This window comes from Toxorhynchites rutilus, chromosome 1 (assembly GCF_029784135.1).
Source record: "Toxorhynchites rutilus septentrionalis strain SRP chromosome 1, ASM2978413v1, whole genome shotgun sequence".
Taxonomy (NCBI): domain Eukaryota; kingdom Metazoa; phylum Arthropoda; class Insecta; order Diptera; family Culicidae; genus Toxorhynchites; species Toxorhynchites rutilus.
In genome coordinates, this window is record NC_073744.1 from 92,873,220 (window position 1) to 92,897,665 (window position 24,446).

General features: G+C 38.2%; 1 protein-coding gene across 1 annotated transcript; it reads left to right on the top strand.

The window, feature by feature from the left end:
- The first annotated feature begins 1,328 nt into the window (after positions 1-1,328).
- On the top strand, positions 1,329-19,748 carry LOC129774858 (nucleolar protein 58). Its single transcript, XM_055778888.1, has 9 exons — positions 1,329-1,544; positions 1,752-1,828; positions 2,012-2,449; positions 16,941-17,341; positions 17,536-18,005; positions 18,066-18,633; positions 18,821-18,918; positions 19,105-19,269; positions 19,448-19,748. The coding sequence occupies exons 1-6, from the start codon at positions 1,500-1,502 to the stop codon at positions 18,321-18,323; spliced, it is 1,689 nt and encodes a 562-aa protein (XP_055634863.1). The 5' UTR covers positions 1,329-1,499; the 3' UTR covers positions 18,324-18,633; positions 18,821-18,918; positions 19,105-19,269; positions 19,448-19,748.
- The last annotated feature ends 4,698 nt before the right edge of the window (positions 19,749-24,446 follow it).

Sequence of the window (24,446 nt, forward strand, 5' to 3'; positions counted from 1 at the left end):
TTCGATGCTCTGTACGTGTGCCCGACACGGGATACTTCCTATTGGGATGCAGCTGACCATTAATCAGCAACGCCCCCCTAGTCTGTACCCCATATCTAGCGTGGTGCGTCTTTCTCGACTCGAGGAATCCAGTATAGAATGGTCACTAGCCGGCGCAAACATCAGCTCGTGTAGAGTTGTCATGAGCGGTACAACCTTTGGCTCTTGTTGAATCATCAGTGGACTGCACAACCTTCGGCCCGTGCATCTGTAAAGAGTGTGTGTATGTATTGCCGCGACTAAGTAAAAGTTTATCGATCGGATAGGAGGGATATGAAACGGGGACACAACGAAGGAAACATCATTAAACGTTGACATCGGCGTTTCTGAGGAACAGGTATAGATGAAGCAGAAGATCAGGATCCCGGCTACCTAAGATATCCCGGACGGGGATATCCGATTGTCTGCCTTGTGCTCTCAGTGCTCTAGAGAGCTAAGAGCGAGCAGCATGGAACCGGATACACGACCAGACAACATGCTCGATGTCGTGGTAGCCATCGCCACAATCACAAAGATTGTTTGCTGCGAGCCCAATGCGATAGAGATGCGCGTTTAGGTTGTAGTGATTGGACATAAGCCGAGATATCACGCGAATGAATTTGTTTCTCTTCGTCGAAAACAAATTCTCGACCACAAAGATATCGAGTACTTGTTTTCGCTGCGGGAAAATAAAAGGTGGTGGGCCAACATGTCCACCATCCTACAAAAATTATGCCTACCAATTTTCTTTTGTAAGATGTACCAATGATTAGGGTGCTCATACACTGTTTGACCGAAGCCAAATATTTGACTCTTTTTGACAGATAAAATTTGGTCAACGTGTACTGATCAAATATATTCTACACAAAACACGACAAGCAAATATTCAATTATTGGATGCCTAAAATATTTTTTTAGTTTGTTCTTCGAACCTGTCGGTACATGGTTAGGTTACCTTGGATATTTCAGTTGATTTTTTTCCATGTTCGGTGTTTGATATTGTTTACTACTGTTTAAAATTGAAGAGTGGCAAACAAAATAGTGTTTGTACAAATATCAAATCAAACCTTATCTGTCGAAATATATCAAATATTTGACCTCCGGGCAAACAGTGTACGGCCACCTTTAGTAGGGTAGAAAATGACTAGCGAATTGGTATCATTTACGAAAAAATTCATAATATATACTAAATTTTCCTCTCAGTGTATATATCGAACGCAGTTTTATTTCAGTGTATTGCTGTTCATTTAGCGGCGCCCCGGTAGATAATTATGTATTGACGCGTCGACTCTGTGCTGTCTTCTAGTTAACATCCGGGAGAGATATCATAACGTTGATTATTTGACAACCAGACTTCGAGTGGGAAATAGCGGTTTTGAGCATTGGATTATTTTGTTTCAGAGATATTCTGGTTTTTATTCAATTTATAAATGTGTACTATTATTTGAGATAATCGACCAAACTTGTTATATAAATCTGACATGTTCGTATTATATGAAACGCCGGCTGGCTATGCCATATTTAAGGTGAGTGGAGAACATGTGGTTTCACTTGTTTATTTCAAGGTTGTGATTGTTTAAATGTTTAAAAAAATGTTGGTCCATTTTCATTTTGGTGGTTTTTACAATATAATGAGTATTACCACTTGCAGAAAGTGGGCCTTCGAATGATTTAAACATGTTCAGGTTATCGTGTTTAACAAAATGTGGTATTATATGAAACTTGTATTTCAGCTTCTCGATGATACAAAGCTAAAGGAAGTAGATAACCTTTATCTAGAATTCGAGTCCCCAGAACAAGCAAATAAGATGTAAGTATCATTCAAGTGTAAATTTTACCGGCATTTCGTTCCGCATGTTTGTGAGAGTATATGAACATGCTTTCAAATAATGCCGAATAGTAATGTAAATATTTCACTCAACATTCTCTCAGATTTGGAATGTTGATTTTGCTTTCACGACATTTATAAGTAATGCAAAATTATGTTTTGCAGTGTAAAATTGAAACACTTCGAAAAATTTGCTGATACCACCGAGGCACTCTCCGCTGCAACAGCTGCTGTCGAAGGAAAAGTTTCAAAGCCGCTGAAGAAGACATTGAAAAAGCTAGTCTCCGATGATGTCCAACAACAGCTTTTGGTTGCAGACGCGAAACTGGGCAGCGCTATCAAGGACAAGTTGGCTTTGCAATGCGTGTCGAATTCTGCCGTGCAAGAACTCATGCGATGCATTCGCTCTCAGTCGGAAAGTTTACTTTCTGGTCTGCCAAAAAAGGAAATGACGGCAATGGCACTGGGTCTCGCACATTCGTTGTCACGATATAAACTTAAGTTCTCACCAGATAAAATAGATACAATGATTGTGCAGGCACAAAGTTTGTTGGATGATCTGGACAAAGAACTCAACAACTATATGATGCGTGCTCGAGAGTGGTAAGTACTTCAATATTCTGCATACACAGTGTCGGACAAAACATTAAGACCACTGCTCAAGCAAAAAGAGAAAGTGACAAAACTTTGAGAATAAATATTCAAATCCATTGCTTCAATCCATTTATAATAATTTATTTGCATTGTTCGCAGAAATTTATAACATCCGTAGTTAAAACAATAGTCATTCATTAAAAAAATGTGTTTTAAGCATACTTAACAACTAAAATGACGCGACAAAAATTAAGACCGGTTTTGAAATTCATGATAAAAAAATAAAAACAAGAAAACGTGTAACCTTTGTTACACATCACTTCACGCACCCGGTTCGACATGGATTCCACCAGCTTCTGCGACGTAATGACCGGGATGGCGTACCAGAAAGCTTGGATCCTATACCACAGCTGCTGCTTATTATTCTGCTTCGGTCGATCGGTGTGCACGGTTTTTTCACGATCTTCCATAGGTTCTCTATAGGGTTCAGAACCGGTGGCTGAACTGGCTACTCCATGACGTCGACTTTGTTATCGTGGAACCACTTTTTGACGGTCTTGGCGGTGTGCTTCAGATCGTTATCCTGCATGAACTGCCATTCGATTTTTCATTCTGAACCTGTTGCGAAATGTTGATTTGCACGATTATATACCCTATGCAAAATATTAGCTTATTCGAGCTTCATTTATTAGTATCACAACCGTTAAAATTTGAGTTTTTTTAAAAACCGAAAAATCATTGGAAATCGGGCTTTTCAAAAATCTTTTTTGATACCAAATGTCTTAAAATTGCCTAACACGTCGAGATTTACAGTTATCTAAAAAAAACTTTTTTGTCAAAAGTCGACTTTTCAGACGGAAAAACGACTAAGTGCCAAAAAAAATTTTTTTTTTCGGGATAACAGTAAATCTCGACGAGTAATGCAATTTTAAGACATTTGGCATCAACAATCTTTTTTGAAAACCCCGATTTTCGGTGATCTTTCGTTTTTCAAAAAAAAAAAACAAATTTTAACGTCTGTGACACTAATAAATGAAGTTCGAATGAGCTAATATTTTGCATAGGGTATTTTATCGTGCAAATCATCATTTCGCAGCAAGTTCCGAATGAAAAATCTTGATAACTATTTTTATTGGTACTCAAAACCATACTTTTCGTCTCGTATTCCGAAAAAAAAGTCCCAGAGTGTCGATTTTTGTCAATTTTTTTTGGAGATGACACAAGATCTCGACGTTTCATGCAATTTTAAGACATTTGGCATCAAATTTTTTTTTTCGAAAACCACTATTTCCTTTTCCTCCTCCCTTGGGTGATTTTTCGATTTTCAAAAAACTCAAACTTTGGCCGCTTTGCGTCACCCTCCCTTAAGTCCGATTGAGATGATATTTGGTATAGGGTGTTTTTTCGAGGTAGTGAACATTTTTATGGGGTAACTTTTTGAAATTAGAGATGACCATTTTCATTGGCACCCTAATATATATATAGAAGGTGTATTTGCATATGAAGTAAAATTCTGAGAGCGTAACATGAGTAAACCTATAACACATGCGAATTGGGGCTCTTTTGGTTTTAACAAGTTCTTCCGCACAGTAACTCGATGTTGATAATTCTTTAATATTTTCCTTCGTTGATCGTATTTTCTCACATATTCACGTTGAAGAGCTTTAACCCTTCTCTTCGTTGGCCGCGTCATTTTGATTGAATGTAATATTTTCCCTGTTACTTTTTGACAGCAGAGGCAGACGTGGCAGTGTTCCGAGCTCTGCAATACAATTTTTTAACCAATGTTATTAAACGTAAAAATAATAATTGTATTGGTATTGTTTGAACATGCACTCAAGTTTTCTTAATTCATCAGTGAAACGCTATCGGTGATTTTATCGCTACAAATTTATTTCACAAGATGCGACTGTTTCGTTTGATAATTTATTTGAGACTGATATAATACTCCGATTTTGATCTCATCTTATCTTATCTATCGCTAACCTTCGGCCCAGCGACGATCGTGAGAGCGATCGATCTTTTATGGGCTGATCTCTGTTAGATGATTATCGGAGTGATTACGCGGTGGGTTTCAGCAACGGTAATATAAGAAATTCATTTGGTAATTTACTACAACCTACTAGGCTCGTGCTTGAACATGTATCAACACAATTTTATTTTATTGATTTTCATGACATGGAACGCTATGACTCAGGATTTCTTGTACTTTGTTGGAACTCCAAATTTTTGTGAACCGTAGTTTTCGAATTCTGTGCTCCCTTGGCCGAGTGGTTAGCGTCATAACTAATATGCCGGGTGTTCGGGTTTGATTCCCGTTCTGGTCGGGGGAATTTTTCGTCAAAGAAATTTCCTCCGACTTGCACTGTGATCACGCGTATTCTAGAGCTTGCCACTCAGAATGCATTCAAGGCGTGTTATTTGGCATAGAAATCTCAACGAAGTAAAAATAAAAATGACGCAAGTAATACTACGTTGAGACGGCGAAGTTCCTCTAGGAACGTTAGTGCCATTGAAGAAGAAGTTTTCGAATTCACGAAATAGCAACCCTTCGGGCGATGTAGATGGTTCAAGTGCCTTTTCCCTTAACGAGTGGTCCAGTCAAATTTTGAAGGACAAAAAATAAGGGAATCCAACTCTCTGCCTTTTGGAATGAGATTTATCACGGAAACATTATCCTCGGTCCCGAGATTGGCCTTAACCATAGCCGATATTTTTCATCGGCCTGGCGCGAGATGACGCGAGAATGCGAGTTCTCAAATAACTCTGGATTGATCACACATCCAGAAAAGGTTGTTTTTGTTAGATGCGAAGTACGATTGCAACGCACGAGTTACACCGGAACATGCATTCATGTGAAAAGACGCACCGCAGTAGCCGCTTCAAACGACATAATCGATCCCCGAAGTAGCATTAGAGCACTTAGTGTAGTTTTTTGCTATGATGATGCGCCTTTGGGTAAACAGTACAATGCGCGTGCCGAGCTTTGGAAATTCGACTAGATACGAGGTTGAGTTTGACGCCAGTAGATGTCGCTTCGAGCCAGAAAATCGGCGTGGAGAGTAAAGCACCTTTGTGGTTTTATTCCACTGAATAAACACAAATTAGCGGGAAGTAGAAAATGATACACAACGACTGTACGGATCGATCCACAAACGTAACTGTTCAAACACAGACCACCACTAGACGATATCAACACGGAAACAAGATTTAAGATGAAAAACAGGAAGTGGGTTATATCTATGGTATAACCGCAAGGGTGACGTAGGACTATCGTTGATTTAGAGATCATTTGTTCGAAGTTGAATCTAAATCCATTCTGAATGAATGAATGAATGAATATTTGGGGGACTTCGAAATCGAGAGCGTTACGTTGGAGGCACAAGGTTTTATGCATCCAATATAGGATACGAAAAACCTTGTTCTGAAGAATAATCTTCAGAAGCTAACCTGCTAACTGTACTTGATTGACAAATCACAAACCCAAATGTTATATATGGATATTTTATGGATAGAAAACATTAAAATAAACCCTTTCGCTTGAATGTAATTTTCAATTCCAAGGGGAACTGGCAGATTATTTTCCAGCAACGATTAGATATTTCCACATTTTCCTCGATACTGGAAGCCCACCAGTGGTTAATACTAACTCGATAATCACCTTTTAATAGTACTTGTTGGTGTTGTGCCAACGGAATAACTTTCGCTTTGGTAAAAAGTCTCTAAGGGAATTGTGCTCATTTGGAAATTAAACTACTAAAAAATGAGCACTACTAGTTTTAAGGGTTTATTCGCTTTGTAAATTTCACTTGGGATATGTATCACTCATGGAATCTAAAACTTGAATGAGGAAAAATACTGCATCGCAAACTATGCGCTCGTATTTCAATTGCGCAGTATTTGCGCCCACCAATCAGCATCGCTCCTGTAGTTGTGTTGGTTGTCTCTCGCTAGTTTCGTTGTTCTCATTCTGCCCACGCGAGGTTGTTGGATGTTACATGTTAGAACATGTTCTTCAAGCGTGCTCCTTACTTGCATCGGAAAATTACTGGAATGTTTTACTCTCACATTTGCTAATTTATTACTATATCCGTTCGCTATCGCGAACATCTTCCCCCGCGCGGAAGAACGTATAATTAATTTAATTAACTGTTTCTTTGCTAGATGATTTGTTGTCTTCAATTGGTAGAATAGCAATTTTTGAAATAGGCCGGCGCAAAATGGTGTCTTTAACTTTTACATCGATTGCTCTGACAAGATTATCGTTACCCGGATACACATGTTCCACCTTTCCTAATTTCCACTTTTGTGGGGGGAGATTCCTATCTTCTAACAAGACCACCATTCCTGGTCGAACATTTGGAAGGCGAATGCGATTCTTGCCTCTCGGTTGTAAACTAACTAAATAATCACGTGACCATACTCTCCAAAAGTGCTCTCGCATTTGCTGAAGATGTTGCCATCGTGATAAACTATTTTTGTTTATATTTTCGTTTGACGGTTCTGGAATTGCTATTAACGGTCGTCCTATCAAATAGTGAGCTGGAGTAATTATTTCTTCAGTCGGATCGTCGGAATGCGCAAAAAGCGGTCTAGAATTCAGTATCGCCTCTATTTGTGTCAACAGTGTTGAAAATTCTTCGAACGTTAGTGGTACATCTTTAAGGATTCTTTTCGAATGGAATTTTGTGCTCTTAACAGAAGCCTCCCAGAGACCTCCAAACTCTGGTGCATCGGGTGGAATAAAATGCCACATTATTTCTCTCATTCGACAAAATTCTCCAACGTCTTTAACAGCTACTTCGTTATTGAAAAGTTTAAACAATTCATGTAATTCCGCCTTAGCGCCACGGAAATTACTACCATTGTCCGAATGAAGCTCGCGAACCAGACCTCTTCGGCTGACGAATCTTTGCAAAGAAGCTATAAATGCACTGGATGTCATATCTGATACCAGCTCGAGGTGAATCGATTTAGTAACCATACAGACAAAGACTGCAATATACGACTTAACAATTACAGGTTTCCTCGATCCTTGCTTCACTAGAAATGGTCCAGCATAATCGATTCCTGATACTTCAAACGGGGCAGCCGGAGTAACTCGACTTGGAGGAAGATTTCCCATATACTGCGAAGCACATCTTGGTTTGGCATGGAAGCATGTAATGCAGCTGCGAGTAATTTTTCGCACGGAAGACCGGGAATCAAGTAACCAAAAGCGTTGACGTAGTACGGAATGAAGACCACTTGGACCAATATGCAGGTTTTCGATGTGATATGCTCGAATTATTAGATCGGTGATGTAATGTTTAGGAAGTATATATTGATGTTTTACATGGAATGGCAATTTAGACCTTTGTATTCTTCCCCCTACGCGTAATATTCCATGATGCATAAATGGACTAAGTGAACCTATTTTCTTACAAGGTTCATTATCTCTTACGCGTTGAACTTCATCATCTAGCACTTCGTTTTGTATGATCATTACAATTATTTGGAGAGCCTTTCTGAGCTCTGGAACACTCAGATACTCTGATTGTATACGATTTTCCTTTTCCTTGATACGACAATTTGCTATGAAACGATTGACATACGCAATGACGCGTTGCAATTTTCGAAAAGAACTATATTTTTTGAATACTGTAAGACCATCTGAATTGGTCACAGGCATCGTTATTATGGCCATTTTTTTAATATCTGGAAGTTCTGATTCTGGAATCTGTTCTATTTCCCTGGTTTCATAATCAATCAACTGCAAGAATGCAGGTCCGTTCCACCATAATGAATTTTGTTTCAAAGCACCAGGAAATTGCCCTCTTGAGATCATGTCAGCTGGATTTTCCTTTGATCGTACGTAGTACCAATCAATATGTTTATTTTCTTGAGTGATTTCCACGACACGATTTTTTACAAAAGGTTGTAACATTGTTGGAGGTTTTTTCAGCCATGCTAAAACTATTTGGCTGTCTGACCAAAGACACACTCTGTGGAATTCAATCTTAAGGGCGTTCAGAACTTTGTTGACTAAACGTGAAAGGAGAACAGCCGCATTAAGCTCTTTACGCGGTATAGTCATTTCATGGAGGGGAGCTATTTTTGATTTTGCACATATTAGTTGCACTGCTATTGTCCCATCAGATTTAATGCTGCGTGCATAGATGCAAGCACCACCACAAATCTCGGATGCATCGGAAAAACCATGGAGTTCATAAACTTCAGAATCAGAAATAGTAATTGGTCTTGGAATTTTGATTTCATTCACTAGAGCTAGGGAGCTTCGAAACTTTAACCAGGCGGATAGAAGCTCGCCCTTCAAAGGTGCATCCTAGTCTAACTTTTGCTGCCATATTTTTTGCATCAAGTGTTTAGCGATTACAACTATAGGAGATAGTAATCCTAAAGGATCAAACAATTTTGCAGCATCTGAGAATACAAGTCGCTTTGTGATAGATACATTGTCAATGAGAGTAGGAGGATTGTTTACGAAACGGAATTCGTCACTGGTGGGATTCCAAATCAGGCCAAGCGTTTTGATTCCTTCATTTGCAAACTCTGGATCGAATTGTACCACTTTTTCTCGATTCGCTTCTGGTATTCCCTCTAAAATAGTTCCATTATTGGCGCACCATTTATGAACTGGAAACCCTCCACGTTCTAATAATCCTTGGATTTGATGTTTACTTTCAACCGCATCTTCTAAAGTGTTAGCACCTGATAGGATATCGTCCATATAACAATCTTGTTTGATAATACGAGATGCTAATGGATATAGTTCTTTTTCATCTTCACAAAGCTGAACCAAAGATCGAGTTGCCAGGTATGGTGCCACAGACGTTCCATATGTTACTGTCACCAGTTCCAGAACACGAAGAGGATCCGCAGGTTGATCACGCCAGAATATTCGTTGGAAAGACGTATCGTTACTATCAACAAGAACCTGCCTATACATTTTAGTAATGTCTGCAGTGAATACGAAACGATACTGACGAAATCTTAGGAGAATTGCCAATAAATCACTTTGTACAACTGCTCCAACTTGTAGAACATCGTTGAGAGATGTACCAGAAGGTGATTTAGCTGAAGCATCAAACACAACTCTTAATTTGGTGCTGGAACTCATTGGACGTAATACGGCATGATGTGGCAAGTAATATCTCAATTTACCTGGAGGGTCATCTGCTTCTCTAATTTCTTTGCAATGTTCTAACGATTCGTACTCTTTAATAAAATCTGAATATTGCTGTTGGAGATCGGGATCCTTGCGAAGACGCTTTTCCAAAAACATGAAACGGCGAAGTGCAAGTGATCGATTATCATCAATTTGGTTTACTATTTCTCGAAACGGAAGTTTCACAATAAAACGTCCTGTTTGGTCTCGTTTGTGAGTGCGGCGATAGAATTCTTCACATTCCTGTTCTTCCTTTGACTGATTTACTTCCGTCTCTATTTCCTCTACTTCCCAAAATCGCTTTATGATGGTATCTAAAGATTCTATTGTAACAGAATTAACATGTTGAGGGCTGACATATGATCCTAGCTGAATTTCTCTCGACACGACCCAACCTAACTCTGTTTCACGCAATTCTGGAAGTCCTTCGGCGATATAAATATATCCGCCTTTCAATAACTTGAAGAAATGACCTATACCAATCAATAAGTCCACTTCTGCGGGTTTATGAAATTGAGGATCAGCCATATGTAAATTAGTAGGAATGTTCCACTTGGCGATGTCAATTTGGCTACGAGGTAATGTTCCTGTGATCTTGGGAGTAACTAAACATTTCAATTCTGTTTCATAATCATTATAGGTGGACATGAGACTAACTTCTACTAAACGATTGGATTTACTGCGAGCACTACTGACACCTACAATGTCGATGTTAACCGGAATCCCTTCCAGACCCAATTCATTATACTTGGACATGGAGATTAAATTGGTCTGCGCTCCGGAATCTAAAAATGCACGGCATAAAACAATTTTACCATTCTTACCACGTAAATATACCATAGCAGTGAGGAGTAAAACATTTCGCAGAATTGTTGAACCTCCGAAGGAACAAGAAGAAGACACGGTTGATTCAGTTTCTCTTCTCCGCTGTTGGGAATGGGCGGTCGGCCCGCTAGTGTTGTCTCGTACGCAGGATACAGCATTCTCTTCGGATTTCTTCACATCGTTATGCAGCAAACTATGATGACGTTTCTTGCACACCGAACACGACTTTCTGGATGAACACTCAGCTATGCGATGTCCACGACGAAGGCAATTGAAGCATACTCGTGAATCCTTCACTTTCTGCAACTTCTCGGGTAATGACAGCTTACAAAATTCCGGACACAAGTAATTGTAATGATCTTCCCCACAGAACTGGCATAAAATAACGTTGCTATCGGATGTTGCAGTATGCATTTTCACGCTATTCCTTTTGAAGTTGAACTGCGGTCCCTTTTCTTGGGTGGTTTTCATGTGGTGAGATTGCTCTGATTCGCATCTTTCAAGAACACGACACTGATCCTTCAGAAAATTGAGAGTGCGTTCCAAATTCGGTAATTCGCCGTGGGAGAGAGTACGCTCCCATTGCTTTCGTGTAACGGAATCGATGCAAGATGTTAAAAGCTTAACAACAATCAAGCCAGATATCACATCGATTGTTTGTCCCATAAATTTAAGTCCTTCAACATGACGGGTGCACGTATCCAGCAGCTCTCTCAATTCACCATGGGACTCCTTTTTCATCGGTTTCATGTTCAATAACCCTCCAATGTGTGAGTCAATAATTATTCGTGGATTTTCAAATCGATCTACTAATAAATTCCACGCGTGGGTATAATTATTGTCAGCAAGTGTTTTTGCATCAATAATTCCTGCTGCTGCGCCAATCAAAGCTTTATCTAAATGATGAAGCTTGATGGCATCACAATCAGAACACCGAGAAATTATATCCTGAAACATTGCTTTGAAACGAGGCCAGTTCTCGTATTTTCCATCGAACATCGGGATAGGAGCTTTGAGAGGTTGCTGCTGGATGATTACCTGCGATGGTGCTGACTGCTTACTTTCAGGTGCGCTATATTTCATTAGTAAATCCTCTACGATGGTGGATGTAAAATCACAGACATCTTCAAACTGTAGACATTCCGCTTCTTGAGTCTCCATTTCTTCGTCGGGAATGATGGCCAGGATTCTATTATGGAAACTGGAGAACTCTTCGGACAGCGATGGAAGCTTCCGGGAATACAATCTCAGCTGGGCAATGTTGACTGGAATGTCGGAATTGTCTACGATGTCTCTGATACGGATTACCTTTTGAAACACCTGTCTACGTTGCCGGAATAGCGGGTTGAGTTGCGACGCGGTTGCCGCATCGGCAGCAATGTTGGATCCTTTGGCTGCGGCTTCATCAGGAAATCCTTTGAAGAGTCCAGATTCCTCTTCGGAACGCTGCGTTTCCTTCGGTGATCGTTGGATCGGCATCTTTGAGTAATTATACGCACTTTTACTCAATACTTAATACACTTTGCGTCGTTGGACTTATAACGTTCACTTATTTAAATGACGCAGTAATAAATGTTCGCTTCAACTATATTGTCACTGGAATATTTCTCTTTTTTCTAACTATCACTCGGATGTTTTACATCCGGTTCGAAGGACCACTATGTTGGTGTTGTGCCAACGGAATAACTTTCGCTTTGGTAAAAAGTCTCTAAGGGAATTGTGCTCATTTGGAAATTAAACTACTAAAAAATGAGCACTACTAGTTTTAAGGGTTTATTCGCTTTGTAAATTTCACTTGGGATATGTATCACTCATGGAATCTAAAACTTGAATGAGGAAAAATACTGCATCGCAAACTATGCGCTCGTATTTCAATTGCGCAGTATTTGCGCCCACCAATCAGCATCGCTCCTGTAGTTGTGTTGGTTGTCTCTCGCTAGTTTCGTTGTTCTCATTCTGCCCACGCGAGGTTGTTGGATGTTACATGTTAGAACATGTTCTTCAAGCGTGCTCCTTACTTGCATCGGAAAATTACTGGAATGTTTTACTCTCACATTTGCTAATTTATTACTATATCCGTTCGCTATCGCGAACAGTACTTGATTGAAAAATATTTGGTCACAGTGTTACATGGATAGAAAACATTCAAATAAACTCTTTCACATGAATATATTTTGAAAATTCCCAAAGGAACTGGCAGATTATTTTCCAGCAATGATTAGATCTTTCCGGAACTTTCTCGATGCTGAATGGCATCCTAACGGAAAGAGTTCTGCGCGTGTATGTGTCGATCCTTCGCCGTCCACCTCCTCCAGCACGTTAGGCAACGATGTTGTCTTGTCGATGTCCTCACGAAAAATGAATGTGTCTCACCACCAGAATATCGCTTAAGTATGCTTTTTGTGTGTGATTGAATCGAGAGAAGGTGTGGTTTACGATGGCAATTTGGAAGGCAAACTAGAGGGGAATGAACTCTCTGAGCTCGGAACTTTCGGCGACTGAGCAATAATCGATTGCGGGCGCATACAATATTGGATACGGAAATATCCTACTGATGGGGAAGAATAATCTTCTGAAGCTATCCTGTTAATTGCGATTGATTGAAAAACCACAAAACCAAATGTATTTGATCACAGTGTTACATGGAAAGAAAACATTCAAATAAACTCTTTAACATGAATATATTTTGAAAATTCCCAAAGGAACTGGCAGATTATTTTCAGTAACGATTAGATATTTCCACATTTTCCTCGATACTGGAAGCCCACCAGTGGTTAATGCCAACTCGATAACCACCTGTTAATAGCACTTGATTGAAACATATTTGGTCACAGTGTTACATGGATAGAAAACATTCAATTAAATTCTTTCACATGAATATATTTTGAAAATTCCCAAAGGAACTGGCAGATTATTTTCAGTAACGATTAGTTATTTCCACATTTTCCTTGATACTGGAAGCCCACCAGTGGTTAATGCCAACTCGATAACCACCTGTTAATAGCACTTGATTGAAATATATTTGGTCACAGTGTTACATGGATAGAAAACATTCAATTAAACTCTTTCACATGAATATATTTTGAAAATTCCCAAAGGAACTGGCAGACTATTTTCAGTAACGATTAGATATTTCCACATTTTCCTCGATACTGGAAGCCCACCAGTGGTTAATACTAACTCGATAACCACCTTTTAATAGTACTTGATTGAAAAATATTTGGTCACAGTGTTACATGGATAGAAAACATTTAAATAAACTCTTTCACATGAATATATTTTGAAAATTCCCAAAGGAACTGGCAGATTATTTTCCAGCAATGAATAGATCTTTCCGGAACTTTCTCGATGCTGAATGGCATCCTAACGGAAAGAGTTCTGCGCGTGTATGTGTCGATCCTTCGCCGTCCACCTCCTCCAGCACGTTAGGCAACGATGTTGTCTTGTCGATGTCCTCACGAAAAATGAATGTGTCTCACCACCAGAATATCGCTTAAGTATGCTTTTTGTGTGTGATTGAATCGAGAGAAGGTGTGGTTTACGATGGCAATTTGGAAGGCAAACTAGAGGGGAATGAACTCTCTGAGCTCGGAACTTTCGGCGACTGAGCAATAATCGATTGCGGGCGCATACAATATTGGATACGGAAATATCCTACTGATGGGGAAGAATAATCTTCTGAAGCTATCCTGTTAATTGCGATTGATTGAAAAACCACAAAACCAAATGTATTTGATCACAGTGTTACATGGAAAGAAAACATTCAAATAAACTCTTTAACATGAATATATTTTGAAAATTCCCAAAGGAACTGGCAGATTATTTTCAGTAACGATTAGATATTTCCGCATTTTCCTCGATACTGGAAGCCCACCAGTGGTTAATACCAACTCGATAACCACCTGTTAATAGCACTTGATTGAAACATATTTGGTCACAGTGTTACATGGATAGAAAACATTCAATTAAACTCTTTCATATGAATATATTTTGAAAATTCCCAGAGGAACTGGCAGATTATTTTCAGTAACGATTAGTTATTTCCACATTTTCCTCGATACTGGAAGCCCACCAGTGGTTAATGCCAACTCGATAACCACCTGTTAATAGCACTTGATTGAAACATATTTGGTCACAGTGTAACATGGATAGAAAACATTCAATTAAACTCTTTCACATGAATATATTTTGAAAATTCCCAAAGGAATTGGCAGATTATTTTCAGTAACGATTAGATATTTCCACATTTTCCTCGATACTGGAAGCCCACCAGTGGTTAATGCCAACTCGATAAACACCTGTTAATAGCCGCGCGTGTATGTGTGTGTAGCGATGTCTTCCCAGGGAATCGTTTGTGGCATCACTCTCCTCCTGATAGATTCCCTTCTGGCCTAGGGTGCACAAACAGGCTCTTGGTGACACCGTTCATCCGCGCTTTCATGATAAATAAAGAGCTTCACCGCAACAGCGACAACATGCTCCAATCGCTGTTCAATTAGAAGTGAGTGGATTTCCGAGCGCCGCTCGCTTATATACCGATTGGTGATTTCAATAGCCTGTTTTGAAAGCAATTTTAAGACTATTGAAACAAGTTTTTGGATCAAAAAGTAACAAGTATATAACGCGTAGACATTTTATCTTTCGAATGAAGTGTTTATCATACCATTTCGTTCAGTTGTTTAGGAGCTATTAACGCTCAAAATCTCGGTCTCCGGCGTAACGCTTTCGTTTTCGAAACTTTGATTTTACACCCCGGTATAGAAATGAAAGACGTAGTCCTACGTCAAAAATAAACACGTCAATAGCGAAGGAAATCTCGATCGAAAAACAACATTGTATACATTCGATGAACACTCAGAGAAAACATTGTAGGCGAGTCTATGTCAATTGCGAATAAGGCCACCGGAATAGCGTTCGAGGTAAATTTTCAAAGCATTGACATTAAACGAATTGCGACATACGATCAGCTAGTGTCCTGTTCTGCGAGAGAAAGAATGAATCATCAATCAATTATCGCCAAAATGATGTTTCTACAATAGAATAACCAATTCAGGGCGATCAAAGTATTCTACTAAACGGTTGTTTCAAAAATTTCACAGCATTATGATATAGCATCCGAAGTTATAAACAAGCGACTTATATAAAATAACACCGTAGTTCTACGTCAACAATGCGGTCGTATCTTGGACACAACCTCCTATCATTTTTACGTAGAACTTTCATTAAGGATACCAAATCAGAAAACAGGTCACGTTTTTATTAAATAAAGTTAACGTTAACAATTATTTTTGTCGCGAACGGATTTCTCGAATCGGAAATTCCCTAAGATTTGTTTGATATGCTATACATTACAATCCCATAGTCTGTATATGGTTTAAATTGATGAAAATTGGAAGCATTACCATTGTCTCATACATTTGTTCTGTCCATTTGTGTGCAGAGCTGTCAATAACGAGCAACTAATGGGGAATCGTAAGATGTAAAGTCTCCGTGAGCAAAGGAAAAGAAGAAGAACGAAGGGGAATATTTGCCTAGAGTATAAACAGTGGATCAGGCTGAGGTAAACTTTCATTCTTCGTGAGGGAATCGACTGAACAACATCGTTGCTGCGCGAGCCTTTCTCAAGCGGGAGGGAATTACTTACGCTAGGGTATTAGTAATGAATGAGGCAAATATTCAGCCTTTTTCCAAGCAGTTAACATTGTTTGTTTTCTGTCATCATAAAGGCTTCGTTGGTGCCTTTAACATTGCATCAATGCATTGAACTGACGCTATGGTGAAGCAGCTGTTAAGGTTGTGCACCAAAAAATTATTTGGGGAATACCAAGTTATTCAATAAGTTATAATAAGTCATTCTTTCGCGTTCGCGTGCAGATAGAGTTTATTTCGCTTATTTAGTCACCAACAAAAAAAATGTTATTCTGGAATTTTCTATGTGATTTGGTTTCACTTGCCAGTAGCAATACTTTCTACACTAAGGTTGACAGCTGTGCTTATCTCGAGCATGTATTGTTCTGTGAGCACAAGAATGAATCATCAAACAATTATCGTCAAATGTTTCTACAATAAAAAACATTTCAGGGCGACCAAACTGGTAGAATGGTTATTTTAAAATTTTCGTAGCATTATAAAATAATATCCGCGGTTATAAACAAGCGACTTGGATTAAACTACAGCGTAGTTCTACGTCAACAACGCGGTCGTGTCTTGAACACAATCTCCTATATATATATATTTTTTTTCTCAAAGTTTTGTTACTTTCTTTTTTTTTGCTTGAGCTTGAGCATGTTTTGTCCGACACTGTATATAAAGATGAGTAAATATTGGTCATTGACGCTCGGTTGAACGTTAGAATTATCTGAGTTAAAAAACTTCATATGATGTTCCGCGCATCGACAAGACCTTATCTATGTCTCGTTCGAATGGCGCATTATGTACTGATGAAGATTCTGATTCGATTTTGATCACTTTTTACACTGTTTTGATAGTTCTCTATCATTGTTCCAGGTACGGTTGGCATTTTCCTGAATTGGTAAAAATTCTTACTGATAACATAGCATTCATCAAAACCATAAAACTAGTTGGTACACGTGATAATATGGCCACTACCGATTTGTCGGATATTTTGCCTGAAGAACTCGAGGAAAAGGTAAAGGAAGCAGCCGAGATATCGATGGGTACAGAAATCTCAGAAGAAGATATCATAAACATTCAGAACCTGTGTGATGAAATCCTTTCCATCAGCGAATATCGAACCCATCTTTACGATTACCTCAAAACACGCATGATGGCAATGGCACCGAATTTGACGGTGCTTGTAGGTGAAACGATAGGAGCTCGATTGATAGCTCACGCTGGTTCACTAGTTAATTTGGCGAAACATCCTGCTTCAACGTTGCAGATATTGGGTAAGATAATTTCCAAGTGCATAACTTATTTCATTCAGTACAGATGATGATGTGAAGGATATGGTTTCGCAACTTATTTATATGACAAACATGATTTCATCTTCCTTGGCTGTCTGACACTGATCATTGTCAAGGTCTCTACAAGGAAAAAATGTATCCCTCGCTCAACACATTACTCTTTTTTTTTTTCTCAGGTGCTGAAAAGGCTTTGTTCCGCGCATTGAAGACTAAGAAGGATACCCCTAAATATGGTCTTATCTTCCACGCTAATCTAATTGGATCCGCGAGCACTAAGAACAAAGGTAAAATCTCGCGATCGCTGGCTGCTAAAGCTTCCCTTGCCACCCGTGTTGACGCCTTCGGGGAAGATGTGACGATGGAACTTGGGATTGAGCATCGCGCGAAGCTGGAGATGCGTTTGCGACTGCTGGAGGAAGGTAATCTAACGAAGCTATCCGGGACAGGAAAAGCAAAAGCAAAACTCGAGAAGTACCACGCAAAGAGCGAGGTACGCGTTTTTAAGAGTGAGGACAGCACTTTACCATTGGGCAAGAAAAGGAAGCTTTCTGAAGGCGTTAAAATTGAGGAGATCGAAGTGAAGGAAGAAATTGAGGAACCACCACCAACTCAAGGTGAATCTTCTAAGAAAAAGAAGAAACAAAAGGTACACTAGATTTTGTTGTACTGATTAAACTTGAAATTGACTTTGTTTTTCATTCAACAGAGTTTGGTGGAAGAAAGCGAAGAAATTACTCAGACTTCTAAAAAGATTAAAACCGAGGACGAGCAAACTACGCTGGAGGAAGAACCACAGACTGAGAAGAAGAAGAAAAAGAAGAAAAAACGCGACAGTGCGGCTGTTCAGGAGGAAGAAGTGCCGGTTTCTGAGGATGTGACTTTCGAGCAGGATCCGGAAGAACCGCCAAAATCCGAAAAGAAAAAGAAAAAGAAGAAGATCAAAGAAGAAAGTAGCGATAGTTAGGTTTGAAATGCATATATCGCTAAGAATGTACCTTAAATCGTACGTCCCTATTTTAGGGGATTACTATTGTTTGCTTATGAAAAGAAAATATATGCGTGAAATATGAATAACTTGTAATTTAGATTCATCAGTTTTGATTTGTATTTCGACAAACATATTCATAGAAGGGAACGACAGTTTGACATTTTAATTGTTTATAGGATATGCATTATTCACAACCGATCTTTCCATAGTATGGCTCGAAAGGACGAAGTAAACATCCGGTAGCTGCAAATAGATTATTTGATAAAGCATCACGCCAAACGTGAAGGTAGGCTCTTATTGATAAGTACATTTTTATAAGATATATCTATGATGATATGAAGGATATGGTTTCGCGACTTATTTATGATAAAATATGATTCTATCTTCCTTGGCTGTCTGACATTAGTGACAGTTAAGCTACACGTGAAAACTAAATCTACTTCAAGCTGAACACATTTTTTGTCTGTTTCCAGGTGCTAAAAAACATTTTGGATGAAGCCTTCACGAGTGACAAGGTGTGAAAATGAGAATCGGGCAATTTTTTGATAATGTATTCCATTAAACCATGCAGGTAAGCTTTTGTTGATAAAAACATTTTTCTTAAATCTTTCGATGATGATATGAAGGACATGGTTTCGCAACTTATTTATGATAAAATATGATATTATCTTCCTTGGCTGTCTGACATTAGTGACAGTCAAGTTACTTGCAAAAATAAAATCCATCCCTAGTTTAATGCAATTTTGTCTATTCCCAGGCACTGAAACATATTTTAAATTATGAACTTATCTTCTGTGGTAACCTAATGGAATCCGAGAGCACTGAGGACAAAATCAAAATTTCGCGATCTCTAACGGATAAAGTTTCCCTTGTCCATCATGTTTGGACACTTCCGAAGAAAATGTTACGATGGATCTTGTAGGTAAGGTTTCATTGATAGTATTTTCTCGAATATTTCTATGATGATATGAAGGACATGGTTTCGCAACTTATTTATGATAAAAATGATATTATCTTCCTTGGCTGTCTGACATCAATGATAGTCCGGTCACTGCAGGAAAATATGAAACTCTAGCTTAACACATTTTTTATGTTTTCAGATGCTGGAAGACCTGTCCCGTCCGTTGAAGACATGAAGGGAAGGGTTTGATCCGTTGGTATCAAATACAAAGTCAAGATCGTGTTCGAAGGAAATGTGGTGATGAAATTTTATATTGAGCTTCGGTTGACCAAACAGCCCAAACGACCGAAACAAAAACCAAAATGTACGTTTAATTCCAAAAATGATTATGATTTTTGTCGTATCTCTTGACACTAATTAAAATTGTTTAAATGCGATTACAAATCATTTGTCAAAGAAGAAATATTTTTTATGAGTTAAAATAAATGCTTGGAACATCACTTTCTGATTTTTTTTTGACGTAGAAATTACGTCTTTCATTAAGGGTGCAGAGAACACGTTTTTATGAAATAAAGTTAACGTTCATAACTATTTTTGCCGCGAATGGATTTTGACGATTGAAATACCAAACGAATCGGAGATTCCCTGAGATTTATTTTGTATGCTATATATTACAATCCCCTGATGTGTAAACGGTTTAAATTGATGAAAACTTGAAGCATTTCCATTTTTTTGCTCTGCTCTTTTGTGAGCTTCCCTACCCATGCCGTCAATAACGAGCAACTTATCGGCAATCAACGAAGGGGTTTCGGAGACGAATGAATCGTTGGATTTAAAGTCTCCGTAAACAAAGGAAAAGAAGAAGAAGACGAAGGGGATTATTTGCTTAGAGCAGTGGTTTAAAACCTTTTTTGCTCAATTCCCTTTTTTACGAAAATTTATCTCAGTGCTTCACTTCTATCAGTATTTTGTATGAAAGTCTGTAGCATATCAGTAAAATAATGTAAGAATACAAACGGTTTTCAAGTTTTATTCACAACAAATTTGATTTTATATTGATTGGTATGTAAAGTTTCTCAAGTCAGTTTGGCACCTGTGCCTGAAAGATTTCCGCCAAAATCGTAATTCTTGAAAACGTTGTAGAAAAGCACACCTCATGCCTTCGATATCCACTCTGTTACGGTGTTTTGTCCCTATAAGCAGCTACCAGATTCACATAAATTCTACGCGAAAGACAGCAACACTCGTAACGCTCATTCCGCATATCAGGATAAGAATCGATCATTTGTAGATCGATAAGTTTGTTATGAAATTGTTTTGTTCTTTGATATAAGGAAAATTTGTTTCAAGTTTAGCTTGTTGTAAAAAGTCATGGCAAATGCTGTGCAATTTTTTTATGGTCTTATGCACCGTTTCGTCGTCTGTTCCATCGTCATTCACTGGCTAAAGTTTTTCAATCATTGCGAAGTTGTTCAATTGAACATTAGGAGAACCGCGAGTAATACGGATAGTGGGGTTAATATGGACAGGTGGTTGATTTGTATGGTTACATTTTGAATTTCAGATTTCTGTTAGTGAGAACACCTTCTAAATTTTATTCTATAATATTTAAGCCACCCTATGGCAATGAGTACCGATCAAAAGTAGCAAAGGAAAACAAAAACCAAAAATCATATATGATTACGCGAGTGGATATAATTTTAGCTGCTTCGATATTAAGCATATTCAGTGGTTTAATATCAAAATTCAATTCGCTAATAGTTATATTTCGGTTTGTGAGTTCACAGAGAAGCGATATTAGGTATGTACGGAAAAGTAAATTCATTTTTGAGTGGAAAATTTGAATTATTGAAATAATTGTACTGGTGGGGTGTAACGGACAGTTGCCAGTGGGAATGAGATGGACTGTGAAAAGTCTGTTTAATCTTTTCCTAAGGAATGCTCTGCGTCTATAAATGGAAATCAAATCGCCAAATGTGGATTATTTAGAAGCTGACTGGAACCAAAAGCAAAATCGTTGAGTATCTGTCCGTTTATACTGCTGAAAAGCACGACATCTCTTCTAGGTGGATTAATTTTCCATCATTTAACGGACATTCGTGACGAGTTCAGACCTTGGTTGAATGAAATTATTCCTCTCGCGATCGAAAAACCTTTACGCTTCATATATTATATACCTGTCCATATTACCCCCACTATATGTCCATATTACCCGCATCGAAAATATGTTGTACTTTTCGGTCTGTTTTAATTTCAGTAAAAAACATTGAAAAACACTTTTTTGTAAAATATTTGGCCAATTTGGTAGGAAAACAGTATATTGAATTGTAAGAAACTGCATCAATGTTTTGAGAAACGTGAGTTTCTAAAGATATAATTGAAGTTCTTTTTAACATGTCCGTTTCACCCCCACCTCTTATACATTTCAGATTTGGAAATGTTTGCCGAGAATCGCAAATTTAAGCGTATCCAATAAAGTTTTTGTGGCAATTTTTGCTAATCGTTTGCATCTTCAAAGCGATGTAAATGTACAATATTCCTTTGCACAACTCCCCCCTTTTAACACTTTCATTTTGGCAGTGTGCTCCGCCGAAGCGCTACCCCTGTACGGAGCACTGCGCCGAAAAGAATGCAGATCGCGCTGGTGTGATCGAAGAGCAGTATGAGAACATCAAGCTAAACTATGGGCACTATTCCAGAAGACGAGCGCTCGTCTCGTTTGTTTTCATATTCCAGAAGCCGAGCTCCACTAAAAACAGACGAGTAGCTCGTCTGGCCTGACGACCGTTTGGCCGCGCTCGCCGATGAATCAGTCGAGTCGCCTAGTTTGTTTGATGTGTTTGTTCACCTTGTTGATTCGAAGCATCGGTATTTTACTGTTCCGCCTTTATCACCAAAAATTGTTTCACGGCTAAACTAGTATTGCATATGCAATGTATGTTTTCAACTGCAATCATAAGATTCAATTCAGTCATTGCAAAATTTTGCAGATTTCCAAATGGACGTTTTCCAAACAACACAACCAAATGTAAACATTGAACTCATATCCAGGGATGCCAGAAGACTGTGTTGAATATATTAATACGGCACGGAAAGTCTCTTCACATCATATTGAACGAAAATGAATGATTCAAAATTCAATTTTGTTCATTTTCGATAAGCCAATGCTTTTTCTAACATCTTTTTAGTAATTAACATTTTACATTAATGCGTACCTTCATCGTACCTAAATGTTTCGAAGTTTTTTGCTATGAATGTGAAAAAAACACTAAAGTAACTACTTTATTGTATAACTGTTAATGAAAATACATGCATATAGGTTTAAAACTTTTCTTGATAAATCGTTGCTCAGGTGAACAAACATTGGCCCCAATAAATTCATAATAACAAAACATTTGAACGATGAAGCCATATGCTACAAGAAAAAATATAAATGAAACCAAAAGCTATATGAAACCTATTCCTTTTTGTTATGATTTTAGTATTTTGGCACTGAAAAAAAGTATCGATTAATCAATTTTAAAATTGTTTGTTTTTTCTCGAAATAAAAACATGTCCTCACATCTGACATCACTGATCATACCGAGGAAAAGTGACAGAAGTCTCTCCAGTCTACCAAATAAAACACAAACATTTCAATGAAACTCGTGTACTGGAATAGGATATTTTGCTAGTCTCGACAGGGACTAAAACCGAGACGAGACGAGACGAATTGCTCGCCTCGCCTATAGTAAATGTCGTGCTGGAATCTTGTGAGTTATTTAGGCTCGCGTGCTAATCGCAAAGCTTCCTTCAAGAAGGATGGCATTTGCGCTAATCTTGATCGTAATGAAGCAATGCAACTCTTCTCGAGGTTATTGCCATTAACAGACAGAATTTATTTCGTTTATCAGTCACCAAGAAAGTGAATGTCGTTCTAGAATTTTCTATGTGATTTGGGATTGGGCGACCTTGGATCGATTTTCAAAAGATCTATATTTCCAGTCGCAAGTCACCAAGAAAGTAAATGTCGTTCTAGAATTTTCTATGTGATTTGGGATTGGGCGACCTTGGATCGATTTTCAAAAGATCTATCTTATAATATTCGAAGCGTAGAGGTTTATCGCTCGCGAGAGGAATAATTTCACTCTCTCTCAGTATTTGTGCGTCCAGTAACTGAAATAGAACAAAAAGAGAAAACAATATAAAAAAGTTTTCAATATTCTTCCCTTCACTTTCCATCATGCATTGGATGTGATTATGGATATGACTGTCCTTTTCAACCCCCACCCCCCCTTCAATTATTTCAATAATTTAAATTTACCAATTACGAATGTATTTACTTTTCCGTACATATCTAATATCGCTTCTCTGTCAAATCACAAACTTAAATATAACCATCAGCGAATTCAATTTTGCAATTAAACCACTCAAAATGCCTAATATCGATGCAGAAGTTACATCCACACGAGGAATCATGTTAGATTTTCGGTTTTTGTTTCTCTATTCCACTTTTGATCAGTATTCATTGTCATAGGATGTAGAAGTCATGTAGAAGGGTTTCTCATCAACAGAAATTTGAAATTCATAATGCAACTATACAAATCAACCACCTGTTCATTATACCCCCACTGTCCGTCTTACCCACGGCTCCCCTAATATTAACAGAAGCGTTTCTTTTGAGAATAGTGCAAAATGATGAGAAGTGTTGCTTCTTAGTCGCTTTAAACCACCAATGTATGACTCTGTATGTATTCATGAAAATTAAACTCTGACCTTCCAGTTGTTGAAGCATGTCGTTATTCAAAACTGCAGATTTTCCCATCCGAAACGAAAAAACTAGGAGTGAGTTATATCTGTGATATAACCGCAAGGTTAACGTAGGACTACCATTGGCTTAGTAATAATTTGTTTGTAATTTGTTTGAAGTTGCATCTAAATCAATTCACAATGAATGGATGAATGGATATTTTGTTCTCTCTTGGAATTGTTCAAATATATACGAGATAATATTTTTCATTTGAGGTTTCTTTTTTTTGTTCAACACACAAATCATCAAGACATCAAAACTTTGTACTCCGAACGTAACCTTCTCGATCTTTGAATTTACACCCCAGTACAGAAATAAAAGATGTAGTATGACGAAATAATGAACATAAAAGGTTCTATAACATGGGCTCTTCCATAGTGACTTATTTTGTTAGAAAATATAATAAGCA

Excerpts from the sequence above, each read along its gene's own strand:
- LOC129774858 (XM_055778888.1), top strand. The coding sequence starts at position 1,500 with ATGTTCGTATTATATGAAACGCCGGCTGGCTATGCCATATTTAAG. Across the intron at positions 1,829-2,011 it reads CCAGAACAAGCAAATAAGAT|TGTAAAATTGAAACACTTCG; the intron begins GTAAGTATCATT and ends TATGTTTTGCAG. Across the intron at positions 2,450-16,940 it reads ATGATGCGTGCTCGAGAGTG|GTACGGTTGGCATTTTCCTG; the intron begins GTAAGTACTTCA and ends TCATTGTTCCAG.